The 18879-nt window shown below is 37.0% G+C and overlaps 1 protein-coding gene across 2 annotated transcripts in view; it reads left to right on the forward strand.

The window, feature by feature from the left end:
* Positions 1 to 18879, forward strand: part of WDR72 (WD repeat domain 72) — a 235291-nt gene that overhangs the window by 36315 nt on the left and 180097 nt on the right. For both annotated transcript variants that reach the window (XM_043555388.1, XM_043555387.1), the window contains exons 5-11: positions 573 to 747; positions 1421 to 1497; positions 2562 to 2681; positions 3531 to 3676; positions 4059 to 4155; positions 8970 to 9111; positions 17636 to 17863. In XM_043555388.1, the coding sequence (XP_043411323.1) occupies positions 573 to 747; positions 1421 to 1497; positions 2562 to 2681; positions 3531 to 3676; positions 4059 to 4155; positions 8970 to 9111; positions 17636 to 17863 (985 nt within the window). The remainder of the gene's footprint in view (positions 1 to 572; positions 748 to 1420; positions 1498 to 2561; positions 2682 to 3530; positions 3677 to 4058; positions 4156 to 8969; positions 9112 to 17635; positions 17864 to 18879) is intronic.

An 18879-nucleotide genomic window follows, 5' to 3' on the forward strand; every position in this document is an offset into this window, starting at 1 on the left:
CAATGATGCTGACAGTGTTTTTTAATGTTTTACTCATTGCTTTTAGCATTGAGGACTTGCACTGCAATATTCACAAACTCCTTTGTGGTGCCAAAATCTTAATAGTGAGAGAGTCTGTCTGGAGTAGAATGTGTTACTCAATCTTTGATAAAAGCTGTTCTCAAAACTTACTTGGCACTAGAATTCCTCACACACTCTTCAAACATGTTTGTTTCTTATTAACATGAAGCAATGTTGCCAGAAGAACCTGATTTTTGTTGTTGTCTATTTCTACATAGCATTCTAGAAATAAAACAATTGTGAACTTTCTATGATTGGAATAAGAGTCATTCTTCCTAAAAAGATCCCCCTTTCTCAGGAAAAATACTGAAATACAAAGGAGACTTAAGCCCCAAATCAATTTTAGCAATGTGGAATCATTGAACTAAAAGAAATTTAACTTGTTGTTCATTCAAGTAAATACCTTCATTGAATAGATGATAAAACTAAAATCAGAGGAGTCTTCACCATAGCCCAAATTCTGTTAATTGCTAGTGATAATTAAACTCTTGCTTTGAATTCCATTTCCATAGTATTACCACTGCTCCTTCCGGATGACAGGGGAAGGCTGGCTTTTGTGTTGTGGAGAATATCAAGATGTTCTTATCATCGATGCTAAAAGTTTGGCTGTTATTCACACTTTTATATCATCTCAGTCTCCTGATTGGATCAACTGCCTGTGCATTGTACACTCCATGAGAATTCAAGGTAATAGTTGGGTCTTATAGAACACTAAGAGAATGCATATAAAAAGATCACTTTTGAACTATGTGTTGAGCTACTGGGCAAGAGCTCAGAATACTTCTTTATGTTTACCTGTTGGTGGTGATAGTTCTCTAAGCCAAATCAAAAAACTGAGAACACCCAAGCCAATGGTTCAAGTCGTTAGAAAGTCAGCAAGAGGTCAAGATGAAATGAAAAGAGGAGACCGTGTTTCCATGACCCAGTTCATCGGTACATTTCAGGAGTGACAAGCAGGCATTTGTGGTGGATTAGCAAGACGCTTGGAACTTTTGCTTTGCTGCGTCTTCTGGATGTAGTAAAGAAGATAATTCGATTTCTGTAATGAGGGAAGGTTGGCTCCTTACTTATTTCTGAAATAAGAAGATATAGTGTTGACAACATAATCATTTGCAATGTGGCTCTGCTTTTAGTGGCTCTCTATTTAGTGGCTCTCTATTACATGGGGGTCATTTTGACATTTTGAAACAAACTTAAAATGTGATCTAAAGTGTTTATTTTTTATCAGAAAAATAACCCTAAAGTTGAATATGTTCCACCTACGTAACCCTATATTATCCTTAAATGACTGTGAAATGATCTCTACAGCAACCACTTATAACAGTGGTCAACTTTTATGTGACCTTTATTGTTTTTACAGAAGATTCTCTCTTGGTGGTATCAGTAGCTGGTGAGCTCAAAGTATGGGATCTCTCTTCATCTATCAACAGCATTCAGGTTGGTTTGTGAAACTCTATTCTTTATTCTCCAATTTCAAGCATATTTATTGGTTTTTTAAAATTAATTATAAAGGTGTTACCTGCTCATTGTTAAGAGTTCAAATAATGTAGAAGTATATAAATTTTACCTCTGTGTACTCCCCCCATCACTCCTCTAATTGAAAACAATTAGACTGTATCCTTCCAACCTGTTCTCAGGGCATATACAAATGTTTTTATGGGCACGTGCGTGTACACACACACACACACACACACACACACACACACACATTGATTACATTTTAATAAAAATAAAGTCCATCATAGAAGAATATCTTTCTGACCCTTACAGCAGAAAGACCCCCTTTCTTCTGAGTGTATGTGAGCAGTGGCAGGAAGATGACTGTGAACAGCTGGGGTCGCATGCACTGGGAGTCGAGTATATTCACCTGTTCCTGCATCAGGCTACAATTTGAGGTGGTGGACAAAAAAAGTCATATTCTATATGCTGTTGATAAAATTGTTTCAGCTGCCCCATGCTCTGAGCTCTCCTTTGGAACTTCTTGGAAATTCCTAGAGGAAGCCTAGGAATTGTGTTGCCATAATGAGCCCAAGAAACACACACCAGCATCATCAGAAACTTACTGTGAATATGGTATTCTAGATGTTCTGTGTTGGCCATGCTTTTGTTTTTTCAAAGTACTTATTCATTTTTCTTTTTTAGCAGTTAATTTACTGCAGTTGTTTTTTTTAATATGTTACTTTTTTTTGTTTTGTCTTTCCACCACATCTGAAAATGAGAAACTTATTCCTATCTTTACATTCTCAGCATCCAGCACAGTGTCCCACAGAATGCTTGTAGGAACGATTATATATGAGGAATCCTTTAAGCCAAGTGGGTTTCCTGTTCATGGTTTCTCTTGTGAAGTGATTTCTTAGTTCAGGGAACTCAAAAGGAAACGGGTAGTTTTTTGTTTTTTTGTTTTTTATAAAAATGGTCTGATCTACTTCAGGTGTACAGCAGAGCAAGTCATGTATAAATTACCTAGAACCGGCACTAAAGTGTTCTCATTCCTTCTGAAGGAAAAACAAGATGTCTACGAGAAGGAATCCAAATTTCTCGACTCCCTGAACTGCCGGGCAATACGATTTTGCACATATACGGAGAGACTTTTATTGGTGGTATTTTCTAAATGTTGGAAGGTATTATAAAAATGACACGATAAATTGAATTAGTTGTCTTTTATGACCCATTTGTATCAATTTTCCTCTCCCTGCACTCAGCTGTTTTGCTTCTCAGGATATTATATATATAAAGTAGATCCCAATTTTATTAGTAACAGACCATGACAATAATGAGCATTTATCTCTGGATTACTTTAAAAATTTGATGCCTGAACTTTAAAATTAAAAAGCAAACTAAACCCTTTCATCTACATACATTGATTTTATTTATAGGCTTTGTTCCTTTTCTGCATAGTTGCTATATTCATTTTTAGAGAATCTACTTTCTTATGAGTATATTCACTGATCTCTCCATCAAGAAAGAAGAGCTAAGTTATTATCATTTGATAGCATCCCTTTTTCTTTAATGTTTCATATAACTGGCCCAGCTAACAAAACTACAGTATCTTACTTATATGTTGATACTATATTTTTGAACAAAAATATAAAATATGTAGTGTATCAAAAGGTTTCTGCTGTGTAAACTTTTGTGTAACAAATTTTTAAAAGTTGAAGTTGGACTACCATATAGAAGGAATAAAATAACATATAAATTTTGGGATTTTTGGCTTCTGTGCTTAATGGGCACATTCTGGAATGGTATAAAGTTTATTCATTAAACCTACCTTAGGATAAATGAAAAAAATAAGTACTAATAAAAAATGATCTTGGCGCATGAGTACAGTGTGTCCTGTTATTAATATTTAATATATTGTTGCATTAACACTGCCATCTAAATAGTCTTGATAAGCATAATTTATCTTTCATCTCATTGACAGATTAGATTAGAAGCTTTTGTTAATGTACATCATTAATTTTGTATTTTAGGTTTATGACTATTGTGATTTTTCCCTTCTGCGGACCGAAGTTAGCAGAAGTGGGCAGTTTTTTGCTGGGGGAGAGGTGCTTGCTGCTCACAGAATCATCATCTGGACAGAAGATGGTCACAGTTTTATCTATCAGCTGCTGAACAGGTGGGCTCAGATGGGAGCGGCATACAAAACATTCAGGTAGAAAATGAACTTTGGGAGGTTTATTATGGAAAAATCCCTGCATGCTGCCCATGATCAAAAACCAGAACAAAACAACTTTGGCACTAGAAGATTTACTCTGGGCTTGGGAGGCTTCAGCCTTTGTATGAAACAGCAGGGGATGAAGGAATGAGATTAACCATGTATAACTTGTACAGCTGGTGCTGGGTTTTCAAAAAGTCACTTGTAATTATTAACCCAACAATTTCTAACTAGAGTTTAGAAACTTGAATGGTACCATCCGGCTTTTGAAAGTGGGAGGAGGAAAAAAACGAATAAAGAACCTCAAAGTTCTCAACTCTGCTTTTTATTTTTCACCATGCAGTGGGCTTTCAAAAAGCATATACCCTGCTGATGGAAGAGTGCTTAAAGAGACCATTTATCCTCATTTACTGTGCTCTACTTCTGTGCAGGAAAATAAGGTAATGCAAGGAGAGAGTGACTGCCTCAAAGCTGCTTCACTCTGCGTCTTAGATAAGTGTTGCTTTGTCTGTAACAGAGAGTCAGACTTGAAAAAATTGAATGGAAGAATCACATGAAGTTGTCAACGAGAAAATCAAATCTAATTGTTAGTGGGTACTGAAGAGAAAACTTTGCCTTCGAAAAATATATATTTTAAAGCTGGAGTAACTAAGTGATATATATTTGTTATAGAAAAATTATGAAAGTTAAAATTAAAATTAAAAGTTAAAAGTGGGGGAACTAAAATTCATAATTTTGCCACCATAAATATTCACAAGGAATATATTTTATGTATTTACCTATTTTAATGGGAAAATTTTCAAATATTTAAAAAGTTTCAAGAATAGTACAATGATCACTCACCTACCCTCCATCATCTACCTCCACTCATCTACCAATTGTCAACATTTTGCCATATTCATTCTCTCTCACTCTCTCGCCCCCACCTCCCACCTTGCCACACACACACATTGTTCACTGACCCTTTGGAGAAATGATTTGATATGAAGTTATTAACATTTTGATGTGTCTACTCCAGTTTTTAAATTTTATCAAATGGTTTATATCCTGCTTGTTTAATCTCAATATTATCGTTTTTGCATATGTTTAGCTATTCTTCTGAATAACTTTTCTTGGTAAAACAAGTATAATTGTGAGTCCTGGCAGACTTGAGGATATAATTGTGTGTTTTTACTTGACTGAATTTTATCTTTACACTCTATGAAGTCTGATCATTTAAAGTTGTTTTATTTTAGTAGTGCTAACCAAAATGAGGTTTGTTCTTGCTGTTATGATTGTTAACCTGTGGACTTAGTCATCAGTTAATTATCCAAGGAGGTATTTCACGGAGAATAAGGACTTTGGATTACTGACGTGTCAACTAAGGAAACATTTTTTTTACGGACTGATGGTTTGCTTAATTTTGCAGTTTAGCCACTGGAGAACCTATAGTTCTGTAATTGTACCTTTAACATATCTATAGGGGTTTGTTGCAAAAACTTGATTAAAAAACTGCCAGCCCAAAATTAGAACTCTAAGTGCCACTGGGGCACAGGCAAACTTCAGAATTGTGGCATCAAACACTATTTCTAAAGTCATCTGTGAGTGGCAATGGAGTCTTGCTTCACTGTTGATTATAAGAGCAGTAGTGTGGCTTACTTAGAAAAAGCATTTTTAGTTATTTTGTAAAGGACCTGCCTGCCCATTCTTTCCTTTAGCACCAGAATGCACTTTTTATAAAGCAGTTTTCCCCAAAAGCTAAAATGTAGGTAGTATCCTTTAAGATCTAGTCGACTGCACATATTGGTGCTGAAGAAAAACACAGCAATTGCAAATTAACTTAAAAAAAATACTAACCTTAGGGGAAGCCACCTTATTTTGTTCCTCAAAATATGAAGACATAGATCTATGGATCATCTATCAATAATTTTTAAATATTCTTTTTTTTAAGTTTATTTTTGAGAGAGAGAAAGAGGACACATGCTATTGAGGGAAGGGGAGAGAGAGAGAGAGAAAATCTGAAGCAGGCTCCAAGCTGTCAGCACAGAGCCTGACGCAGGCTCAAACTCACGAACCTCGAGATCATGACCTGAGCTGGAGGTGGCTGCTTAACCGACTGAGCCACCCAGATGCCCCGCAACAATTCTTGTTTAGACAACGACAGTTATTTATCTTAAACGTGGGAAATACTAGGAAGCCAGTGAAATATGAATAGAATAATCGGAAACTTAAAGAAGCTAGTCTACCCACCCTCACACTCTTGCTTGCCCTTTGTCCAGCCAGAAGTTAAAGTCTGACATTGTTTTCCTTATTCAAAACATCGCCAATATTCACTAACTATAAGATTTCTTAATCTCTCCTGAAGTTAGAAGGTAACATTTTGATGGGGTGGGAGATAAGTTTGATGAGTACAAGGAGCTTAGAAAAGGGTATTCTATAAATATGTAGTATTAAGTAGACTCTTCTTTTGGAATGGCACCAATAGACATAAATCTCAGTGTGTAACAGTAACATGTTCCCACAGTTACCATTTGTGACGTTCAGAATATATCTGCTGATGGAGTTGTAGTAGCAAAATGAGACTCGCCCTTCCTTTCAGTAGCTTCGTGAGAGTCTCCCAAGGTTCTAATGACAGCTGATGATCACTGAGGCCTGTTGCAGGGGTCCTGGTTGTTGAGATAAGGTACTGGCTTTCAGAGTCTTAGCTGTGGAGTAACTCTGCAGTGCTGAGTTAAGGGGTAGTTGAGGCAGAGATAGCCTGAAGATTGCATGTAAGGAATTTGGGTGCATGAACTAAGAGTAATAACGATGATGCTGATGGGTAATTATTTTTTTAGTCCTTGTTATTTTCAAATATACACACTCCTCCATCTACATGCATTCCCACCATGGCCTCACTTTGCAAATCATGTTCAGAAAGGTTAATTCCTAGGATTTGAACCTGGGCAGTTTGGCCCAAGTCTGGCAGTTGGACTTTGGAGCAAGTTTCTCAGTTGTTCCGAAAAGTGGATAATAAGAATGGTTCATAGGTACTGAGTATGTGCCAAATGCAGGGCACCATTCTAAGCACCTCACCTTTATCAATTCATTAATCCTGACAGCAATCCTATAGAGTAGGTGTTTTTACTGGCCTTCTTTCACATTTAGGGAAAATGAGACACAGAGAGGTTAAGTAAATTGTCTAAATCAAGTAATTGGTGCTTTTAATAGAGTTAGTATGTACTAAACCCAGGAGTTGAACCCAGGCAGTTAACTCAAGAGAATTTTCTGGGTTTTTTTGTTGTTTTTGTTTTTGTTTTTTTAATGCTTAATTTATTTTGAGAGAGAGAAAGAAAGAGGGAGCAGGGGAGGGGCAGGGAGAGAGGGAGAGGGAGGAACCCAAACACCAAACAGGCTCCATGCTGTCAGCACAGAGCCTGATGTGGGGTTCAGTCCCATGAACTGTGAGATCATGACCTGAACCACAATCAAGAGTCAGATGCTTAACCAATTGAGCTACACAGGTGCCCCGAGAATTCGCTCTTGAGGGCTATTTTATTACCTCCTGTAGGGCAGGTGTTCCTTGTGATACACCCTAGGTACTGTGGTGACAAATCAGAGTTCATATGGTAAGGGGCTCTGAGGGGAGTGTCCAAGTGAATAGCAGAATCAGAGAGGGATACTGCAAAGGACGAGGGCAGAGGTGACAAGGTGTGGGTGTGAGCAAGTGATGAATGGCAGTGGCATAGTAGGTACAGAGGGAGAACAGCAGCACCGGAGCATATGCTGTTGGGGGAAATGAGGCATGCTGCCTGCCACCAACCACAGGAACCGAGTAATGGCTCAGCTTCTCTGTATCAAAATCATGAGGGAGTGGAACTAGTCAGTTCTAAGGTTCTTCAAGGTCAAGAGAGTTTGAGAAGCTAGTTTGCTGGTTTACCCAAATTGTATTGACACAGTTTCTAACACCTACAAAAGTGATGGATTGAGAAGTATAAGACTTGAAAGTGCCTTCTAAATCTGTAGAAGCAACTTCCTAGGAGCTGTTTCTCCTCTGCAGTGCTCTCATGTTGGAGGACTACCTTGGTTGTATGCTCTTGGATTCCTTTCTTACTCTCTTCCTGTATTAGTTTTCTTTTCTCCATAACAGGAATAATGGCAGTGTTTACTTACTCTGTAGCTTTGTTGTGAGGAATAAATATAGCAATGCTTTGGCCTTTAATACTCCTCAGATACATTACAGAATTTTTCCAATAATACATCAAAGTCCTGACCTTCAAACATATTTTCTAATGAGGAACTATCTATCACTTTCTTAGACTTCTTTACTTCTAGCACCAGCAGTTGGCTTTCTTTCCAGGGTGACTTTTCTTTGTACATCAAAAGAAGTTTTTGTTTTTATAATCTCTTAATAATTTTGATGCCTTGTTCATAATCTCTATATGCAAGTCTGCCCAGAGAACATCTGCACTGCACTCAGGCACTAGAGACTCTAGACCCATTACACTGATAAAAGCATGTCTTCCAGAACTCTGGTGCTTAATATTCATACTCTGCCTCAGCAAAATTATAACCTTATGTACATAAATATATAATATATTAATATAAACTGTAACTATATACTTAATTATATTAGTATTTGTTTATTTACTTGTTTATGTTATGGACTCATTTTTATTTCTGATCTCCTAGAATGTTTAAAATCAAATATATTAAATATGAAAAGTAGTTAACAGAAAGTTGAAAGCATGTTAATAACACAAAATTACCACACATATATTACTTGTTGCTATTGTAATTGACAGTGGAACTTAAGGGACCATAAAGAAATCAGGCCTCCTTAGTGGACAGTAGGGTATGGTCATGAAGACATGGACTCTTTGCTGTCTATAACACTTTAGGTAAATCAACCTCTCCACTCTCAGTTTATTTATTTGGGAAATGGAGACAATGATAGTGCCAACCTCAGAGAATTAATGTGAGGATTATTTAGCAGAATAAATGTAAAGCCTCTAACATTATGTGTAATACAGACACAGAACATTAAGTACATGTTAAATAGTCTTAGTAACTCTCTGAAGTCTAGCTGTGGACTTTGCTTATTTTATAAATTTTTTTTGTCTTGAGTAAGAGATAATGTCACTTAAGTTACCTGAAATTTTTGAAAGATCAGGAAGCAAATGGAAACAATTCAGTTAATCTATGAAGTCTTGTTCCTCCATTTGAAAATAGTGGTTGTCATTTTATATTCAGATATTTTTTTCTACATAAAAGCTAACTTTTTGTTTTGGACCAGGGCCTTTCCTTTGTTATGGGCTACATGAATGAAAGGAAAGAGCCTTTTTATAAGATACTATTCTCTGGAGAAGTCTCAGGAAGAATTACTTTGTGGCACATTCCTGATGTTCCAGTATCCAAGTTTGATGGCTCTCCTAGAGGTAAGACAGTTTCTAATCTATTTCTAATCACATGTCTTCTGAGAACTAGTTTATAATTAAGTCAGTGTTTTTCTCATTTGAGTAACATGAGGCTACAAATAAGACAAATTTTCTCATGCACCACACTATGCATTAGGTGCCAACATAAAAGGAGGTATAAACATGATGTTTCTAGATCTTATACAACAATACAACTGATAGAATTCAAATTAACATCAATTTAACAGGAATGATGTTTTATTCAAATGAAATGGATGCTTATATATGGATGTAGGATAGGTTGACATGCCATACTCATGTTTTTGAATTTGTCATGCCCATATCCTGTACCCTTTACAACCAGTTCCTCTATTGGTATTATTACAGCTGCTTGGAACAGGAGGGACAGATATAAACTTGGCCACTAAACCATTTGGCTCTTTGAATGATTAGATGATTTAGCATTTGCTTATTTTCATTTTTCTTAGAATACAAAACTGAAGTCATTAAAGGAAACATTATTGTGGAGAGTCTTCAAGCTCCTGAGACTTAGGTATTCCGAAATGAGGAAGCGCATCTTACTCTTTTTCCCTTACTCCCAAATCATTAAGTCATCTGTGAATCATTGTCTTGGGCACAGCAGAAACACAGTCCCCCACATTTGAATTCCAAAGCACAAGTTTCTGTTACTTAACAAATTCACTGGCATAATTTTAAGGTTCTTTGTCCCAAATGTTTTCAAAACGGTTCCTAATAGTCCTAGGTTAATAAGAAAATGGCCAAAAAAAAAAAAAAAAAGAAAGATTTAGAACCTGGTATGGTGTATGGAAAAGTTTCTTACAAGTTCAATTTTAAGAATTAAAATGTATACCATGCCCCTGCTAAGGCCACCTAATGGTTGCCCTAGGATTTCTCATGTATGTTCCACCGCCAGCAGTGGAATTAAGGAAGCATTTACGTAACCTTCTTTATAATTAGAACAATAGAGAAGAGAAGCCAAGATGGCGGAACAGCATGGAAGTTTTTTTTGTGTCTCGTGTGAATGAAATAGAGCCAGATAAACACTAAACTATCCTGCACACGTAGAAAACTGATGTGAAGATTACACAACAATCTGCACAACCTGAACCACAGAACACAGTGGCGCAGAGAGATGAACTGGGGGAGACAGAAGCCGCGGAGGGAAGAGAGAGGTTTCTGCTTGTGGAGGGAGGATGGAGATGCTGGGGAGAATACGGGAAAAGAACCCCACCACCACCACCAAAAGCAGCTGGAGAGAAAGTGGAAAAGTGGAAACAGCCGCAGGGACTGAACTAAAAAGGGAGAAAGGAGAAAGGAGAGGGTTTAAATTCCATTAAGAATGTATAAACAGGGGGAGTGCAGAGTCTGAAACTCCGCAGTTTGATAACAGCAGGTGCTCTGGTGGGAAGGGTGAATCCCCAGGAGCAGAGTGAAGTCTGGGAGGTCTTTGGACCACATGAGGAGAGGCGGTTCCCCTGCTGGGAGGACTCCCCACAGGCAAAGGTCCCATCAGACCCTGGAAAACAACCATATTCGCTGGTGCTGGAACAAGGTTGTGAAGAGTGAAGCCTGGAGCCAGATGTGTGTTGTGATTTTCCATAATCCCTGAAACACTGCTGCTACATGATCATGTGAACTTTTTCTGGGCTGGGCTGTCACCCAGCGGCAGTTTCTGGGCATCAACAGCAGCACAGTCCCGTGAACTTTCCTGGGTACAGCCAGCACCTGGCCCTTACTTGGTGAGACCCTCCTGCAGAGGGGTAGAACGGGTCAAAGCTGCAGTCCCTCAGAAATGAGGGGTCAGGAAACACAGCCGAATCTGAGATAAAACTCAGGAGGGAGGTGCCACCTGGCAACCTGATGGCTTGGTAATGGACAGTGTAAAAGCAGGGAGTAGACAGAAGCCAGAGACAAAGGATGGGTGCGCCATTGCTAATCGGGGAGAAGAGAGTTCTGATACTAAAGACTGAGTAGCTGGGTGATGCCATTTTCACCCCTTCCACACATGTACATACAGACCCACATGGGCCACAACAATTCACCTGAGTAAGCTAAGCAGTGTCATCTAGTGGAGAGTGGAGCCATTTCACTAAGCCCCGCCCAACTGGGCCAAACTTGCTCTTCAGGAATACCACACGTCTCCATGCCTGCTTAGTTTATGGACTATAAATTGCTTCATAGTTTGCCTTCTAGGGGAAAATGATGTAATTTCAATCGTATTTCAGTCTGTTCACTGGTCCATCTATTCAATTTTCTTTTTGTTTTCTTCTCATTTCTTTTCTTTTTCTTGAATACAGAAAGAAAAAATTATTTTTATTTTCAATTTTTATTAAAAATATTTTTCTTTAATTTTTCTACTATATTTTTTACATTTTTGTAAATTTTTCAAATTCTATTTTACTCCCATTGTTTCATTTTATTCTATTTTATTCTATTCATTATTTCAAATTTTCAAATGTTTTCCTTTTTTTTTCTTTTTCTTTTTCTTTTTTCTCCCCCACTTTTTCTCTAATCTATCAAGCTCCTTTCAACACCCAGACCAAAACACACCTAGGATCTAGCATCATTTATTTGATTTCTCTGTGTGTGTGTGTGTGTGTGTGTGTGTGTGTGTTGTTTTTAATTTTTTAATTTTAATTTGTTTTTACCTTATTCCTTTTCTTCCTTCAAAATTATGAAACAAAGGAATTCACTCAAAAGAAAAAGCAGAAAGGAACAACAGCCAGGGACTTAATCAACAGAGATACAAGCAAGATATCTGAACCAGAATTTAGAAGCATGATAATAAGAATACTAGCTGGGGTTGAAAATATATTAGAATCCCTTTCTTCAGAGATAAAAACAAAGTAAAAGCTAGTCAAGATGAAATAAAAAAATGCTATAACTGAGCTTCAATCTCAAATGCTTGCCAAGGCGGCAAGAGTGGATGAGGAAGAGCAGCAAATCAGCGATATAGACAACAAACTTATGGATAATAATGAAGCATAAAAAAAGAGGGAGACTAAGGCAAAAGAACATGATTTAAAAATTAGAGAAATCAGTGATTCATTAAAAAGGAACAACATCAGAATCATAGGGGTCCCAGAAGATGAAGAGAGAGAAATAGGTGTAGAAGGGTTATGTGAGCAAATCATAGTGGAAAACTTTCCTAACCTGGGAAATGACACAGACATCAAAATCCAGGAAACACAGAGGACTCCCATTAGATTCAACAAAAACCGACCATCGACAAAGCACATCATAGTCTAAATCACAAAATACTCAAGCAAAGAAAGAATCATGAAAGCAGCAAGGGGAATAAAGTCCTTAACCTACGAGGGAAGACAGATCAGGTTTGCAGCAGACCTATCCACAGAAACTTGGCAGGCCAGAAAGGAATGGCAGGATATATTCAATGTGCTAAATCGGAAAAAATATGCAGCCAAGAATTCTTTATCCGGCAAGGCTGTCATTCAAAATAGAAGGAGAGATTAAAAGTTTCCCAGACAAAAAATAAAGGAGTTCATGAACACTAAACCAGCCCTGCAAGAAATTTTAAGGGGGGCTCTCTGAGGGGAGAAAAGCAATAAATGAATGAATGAATGCGCAAATTATGAATACATACATACATACATACATACATAAATACCAAAAGCAACAAAGACTAGAAAGGATCAGAGAACACCATCAGACACTCCCAACTCTACAGGAAACATAATGGCAATAAATTCATATGTTTCAGTACTCTCTCTAAATATCAATGGACTAAATGCTCTAATCAAAAGACATAGGGTAACAGAATGGATAAGAAAATAAGAGCTATCTATATGCTGTTTACAAGAGACCCACTTTAGACCTAAAGACACCTTCAAATTGAAAAGTAAGGGGATGGAGAACATCTATCATGCTAATGGTTGACAAAAGAAAGCCAGAGTAGCCATACTTATATCAGACAATCTAGATTTTAAAATAAGGACTGTAACAAGAGATGAAGAAGGCTGTTATATCATAATGAAGGGGTCTATCCACCAAGAAGACCTAGCAATTGTAAACATTTAAGCTCCAAATGTGTGAGCACCCAAATACATAAATCAGTTAATCACAAACATAAGAAACTCAATGATAATAATACCATCATAGTAGGGGACTTCAACACCCCACCTACAACAATGGAGAGATCATCTAAATGGACAGTCAACAAGGAAACAATGGCTTTGAATGACACACTGGACCAGATGGAATTAACATATATATTCAGAACATTTTATCCTAAAACAGTGGAATATACATTATTCTCCAGTGCACATGGAACACTGTCCAGAATAGATCACCGTCTGGGACACAAATCAGCCCTCAACAAGTTCCAAAGATCGAGATCATAGCGTGCATATTTTCAGACCACAATGATATGAAACTCGAGATCAACCACAAGAAAAAATTTGGAAAGATAACAAATACTTGGAGACTAAAGAACATCCTACTAAAGAATGAATGGCCTAACCAAGAACTTAAAGAGGAAATTAAAAAGGACATGGAAGCCAATGAAAATGATAACACCACAGCCCAAAACCTCTGGGATGCAGCAAAGGCAGTCCTAAGAGGGAAGTATATAGCAATCCAGGCCTTCGTACAGGAAGAAGAAAGGTCTCAGATCCACAACGTAAGCTTACACCTAAAAGATCTGGGAAAAGAACAGCAAACAAAACCCAAAACCAGCAGAAGACAGGAAATAATAAAGAGTAGAGCAGAAATCAATGGTATCAAAACCAAACCAAAACAAAACAAACCAAAACAAAACAAAACAAAACAAAAACAGTAAAACAGATCAATGAAACCAGAAGCTGGTTCTTTGAAGGAGTTAACAAAATTGATAAACCACTAGCCAGTTTGATCACAAAGAAAAAGGAAAGGAGCCAAATAAATAAAATCAAGAAAGAGGAGAGATCACAACCAACACAGCAGAAATAAAAACAATAAGACAACATTATAAGCAATTACACACAAATAAAATGGGGAATCTGGAAGAAATGGACAAGTTCCTAGAAACATATAAACTACCAAAACTGAAAAAGGATGAAATACCAAATTGGAACAGACCATTACCAGTAAAGAAATCAAATTAGTAATAAAAAAATCTCCCAAAAAAACAAGAGTCCAGGGCCAGATAGCTTTCCAAGGGAATTCTACCAAACATTTAAGGAAGAGTTAAAACCTATCTTTTTGAAGCTGTCCTAAAAAATAGAAATGGGAGGAAAACTTCCAAATTCTTTCTATGAAACCAGCATTACCTTGATTCCAAAACCAGACAAAGACCCCACTACAAAGAAGAACTAAGACCAATTTCCCTGATAAACATGGATCCAAAAATCCTCAACAAGATATTAGCCAACCAGATCCAACAATACATTAAAAAAATTATTCACCACAATGAAGTGGTGAATCCTACCTGAATCCCTACCTGGGATGCAGGGCTGATTCATCACATTAGTAAAAGAAAAGACAAGAACCACATGATCCGCTCAACAGATGCAAGGAAAGCATCTGACAAAATACAGCATCCTTTCTAGACAAAAACCCTTAAGAAAGTAGGAAAAAAGTATTATACCTTGAGATCATAAAAGCTCTATATGAATGCCAATATCATCCTCAGTGGGGAATATCTGAGAGCTTTCCCCCTAAGGTCAGGAACAAGACCACTCTCGCCAGTGTTATTCAACATAGTGTTGGAAGTCTTAGCCTCTGCAATCAGACAACACAAAGAAATAAAAGGCATACAAATCAGCCAGGAGGAGGTCAAACTTTCACTCTTTGAAGATGACGTGATACTTAATATGGAAAACCCCAAAGATTTCAGCAAAAAACTGCTAGAACTGGTCCATGAATTCAGCAAAATGACAGGATATAAAATCAATGCACAGAAATCAGTTGCATTCCTATTCACCAACAATGAAGCAATAGAAAGAGAAATCAAGGAATTGATTCCATTTACAATTGCACCAAAAACCATAAAATACCTAGGAATAAATCTAACCAAAGAGGTGAACAATCTATACACTGAAAACTATAGAAAGCTTATGAAAGAAATTGAAGAAGACACAAATAAATGGAAAAAGATTCCATGCTCCTCAATAGTAAGAACAAATGTTGTTAAAATGTCGATACTACCCAAAGCAATCTACATATTCAATGTAACCCCTATCAAAATAACACCAGCATTCTTCACAGAGCTAGAACAAACAATCCTAAAATTTGTATGGAACCAAAAAAGACCCCAAATAGCCAAAGCAATCTCGAAAAGGAAAACCAAAGCAGGAGGCATCACAAGTCCAGACTTCAAGCTGTATTCCAAAGCTGTAATCATCAAGACAATATGGTACTGGCACAAGAACAGACACTCAGATCAATGGAACAGAACAGAAAACCCAGAAGTGGGTTCTCACAAACATATGGCCAACTAATCTTTGACAAAGCAGGAAAGAATATTCAGTGGAATAAAGACAGTCTCTTCAGCAAGTGGTGCTGGGAAAACTGGACACAGACATGCAGAAAATTAACCTGGACCGCTTTCTTACACCATACACAAAAAGAAACTCAAAATGGATGAAAGACCTCAATGTAAGACAGGAAGCCATCAAAATCCTCAAGGAGAAAGCAGGCAAAACCTCTTTGATCTTGGCCACAGCAACTTCTTACTCAACACATCTCTGGAGGCAAGGAAAACAAAAGCAAAAATGAACTATGGGGACCTCATCAAAATAAAAAGCTTCTGCACAGAGAAGGAAACAATCAGCAAAACTAAAAGGCAACTGACAGAATGGGAGAAGATATTTGCAAACGACCTATCAGATAAAGGGCTAGTATCCAAAATCTATAAAGAACTTATCAAACTCAACACCCAAAAAAACCAAATAATCCAGTGAAGAAATGGTCAAAAGACATGAATAGACACTTCTCCAAAGAAGTTGGACATTCAGATGGCCATCTGCTACATGAAAAATGCTCCACATCACTCATCATCAGGGAAATACAAATCAAAACCACAATGAGGCACCACCTCACACCGGTCAGAATGGCTAACATTAACAACTCAGGCAAGAGCAGATGTTGGCAAGGATGTGGAGAAAGAGGATCTCTTTTGCACTGTTGGTGGGAATGCAAGCTGGTGCAGCCACTCTGGAAAACAGTATGGAGGTTCCTCAAAAAGTTAAAAATAGAACTACCCTATGATCCAGCAATTGCACTACTAGTATTTATCCAAGGGATACAGGTATGCTGTTTCAAAGGGGCATATGCACCCCAATGTTTATAGCAGCAATATCAACAATAGCCAAAGTATGGAAAAGCCCAAATATCCACTGATGGATGAATGGATAAAGAAGATCTGGTATACACACACACACACACACACACACACACACAATGGATTTCACACACACACACACACACACACACACACACACACACACACACAATGGATTATTACTTGGCAATCAAAAAGAGTGAAATCTTGCCATTTGCAACTACGTTGATGGAACTAGAGGGTATTAGGCTAAGCGAAATTAGTCAGAGAAAGACAAATATCATATGACTTCACTCATATGAGGACTTTAAGACACAGAACAGATGAACACAAGGGAATAGAAGCAAAAATAATATAAAAGCAGGAAGGGGAACAAAACATAAGAGACTCTTAAATATGGAGAACAAACAGAGGGTTGCTGGAGGGGTTGTGGGAAGGGGATGGTCTAAATGGGTAAGGGGCATTAAAGAATCTACTCCTGAAATCACTGTTGCACTATATACTAAATAAGTTGGATGTAAATTAAAAAAAAATAAACAGTAAAAAAAAAAACCCACAATAATTAGAACCATAGATATCTAATTCTTAATGCTCATCTAAGGTTTGGGCTCTAGGTTTTTCACAGTCACTGTGGCACGTGTACTGCAAGATAAGGGGTGCCCTTTAATAGAGAAATAGGTTGGCTTTAACTCACCCTCTTTGCTCCTAGATCCAAGCCTCTCTCCCTTCCTGAGCCTACTTGACAGCCAGTTCAAATGCTTGGGTGGTGAACTATATAGAATGATAACCAGTGCTCTTAGTAATTCACAGATAATTGGGGGCTTGGTATGATTTAGAGATACCCATACCCCTAATATTTAAAGAATACATTTATTCCATTTTCCTCACACAACTAACAGACCCTCAGTTTTCCTTTTTAACACTGCTGAGACAAATAGAGAACTCATGAGACTGGACCACCACTTTACATCACTGCAAGAATTTCTCTGTTCTTTTCAGTTGACCTAGGTATAAAATGAATGCACTAATACACATCTATTCTGAGGCTCCTTGAAGGACAGAGGACCAAAGAGATAGCATTTTGAGTAAAGACAATACATGGCAGGAGAACTTTTCTGCATATAGCCACTGTTCGGATGGCAAAAGAGCTCTGTGTACCCCAAAGGATGGTCCCTTGATAACAGTTTCCATGTCTATGATGAATTTAAAAGCCAAATTTTCCCTTTTTGTGTGTTTTCCCTTTAGAAATACCAATAACTGCCACCTGGACCCTTCAAGATAATTTTGATAAGCATCATACCATGAGTATTATCGACCATGTCCTTGGGGCTGGAACGGTGGTAGTCACTTCATCAGAGTATGTTTCAAGTCTTGATAAACTAATATGTGGCTGTGAAGATGGGACCATTTTGATTACACAGGCTTTGAATGCTGCCAAAGCAGGACTTCTAGAAGGCGGTTCTTTATTAAAAGGTCATTGAATTTTATGTAACCTTATTTATTTAATTTACTTAAGCTTCAACTTTAACAAGCTGTACTAAGAAGATTGCCGAAGCTTAAAAAAATGTGCTGACATTTACTAATTAATGTGTACATATTTGAATGTTAAAGTAAAACACATATCTGGATTTATTTTAAAGTCATTGATACAATGAGAAATATATTTCTTTTTTCCCTTGATCTTTCTGCTCCCTTCACCAAAAGCAACTGCTATTAAGTTTCCTTATACCCTTCTTGAAATTTTCTCTGCATATGCAAGTACATAGCAACATAGCAATATGCATTCTTTTAATTATATTATACAATATATTATATATTATACAAACTATACACTTTACAGAAATACCCTGAAACATAACTTAAAATATTTTGGAGCACATTCTTTATGAGTTCATTTTAAATGACTAATAATAATTAAATTTTCATTTAAAAAATCTCTTAATAATGGGTGTTTCAGTTTTTGTAGTCTTTGGCTACAACAGAAAATGCTGAATTAACCATCTTTGTACATATATATGGTCATACCTATAGTATTAGTTGCAGGACTAGAATTACTGGATCAACACTTAGGAATATTTTTAATTTTGAAAATTTATCTAAAAATGTTCTCCATAGAACATCTGTGTACAAGTGTGTCCACTAACAGCCTATGAAAGTGACTTTTTCCCCATACCTTAGCCTACTTTGTGTGCTATTAAACTTTTTAGTATTTGCCGATCAGAACAAAATGGTATCTTCCTGTTTTAATTTTTATTTCTCTGTTAATGAAGTGTAAATATGTTCTTACACATTTTTGTGTATTTCAAAAGTGAATACCTATTAAATAAAGACTGTTATGCAGAAGTTGTCTTATTTACATAAGACAAGGAAAGGAAGGAAAATGTAGGAAGTGATTGAGATTTGGGGATGTGTACATAATATCTAATATTTTTTAATGCATGGATCCTATTAGACTGTTAGGTCCTTAAGAGTTAAGGCCAAATCTCAAT

The sequence above is a fragment of the Prionailurus bengalensis genome, chromosome B3 (genome assembly GCF_016509475.1).
Source record: "Prionailurus bengalensis isolate Pbe53 chromosome B3, Fcat_Pben_1.1_paternal_pri, whole genome shotgun sequence".
Classification (NCBI taxonomy): domain Eukaryota; kingdom Metazoa; phylum Chordata; class Mammalia; order Carnivora; family Felidae; genus Prionailurus; species Prionailurus bengalensis.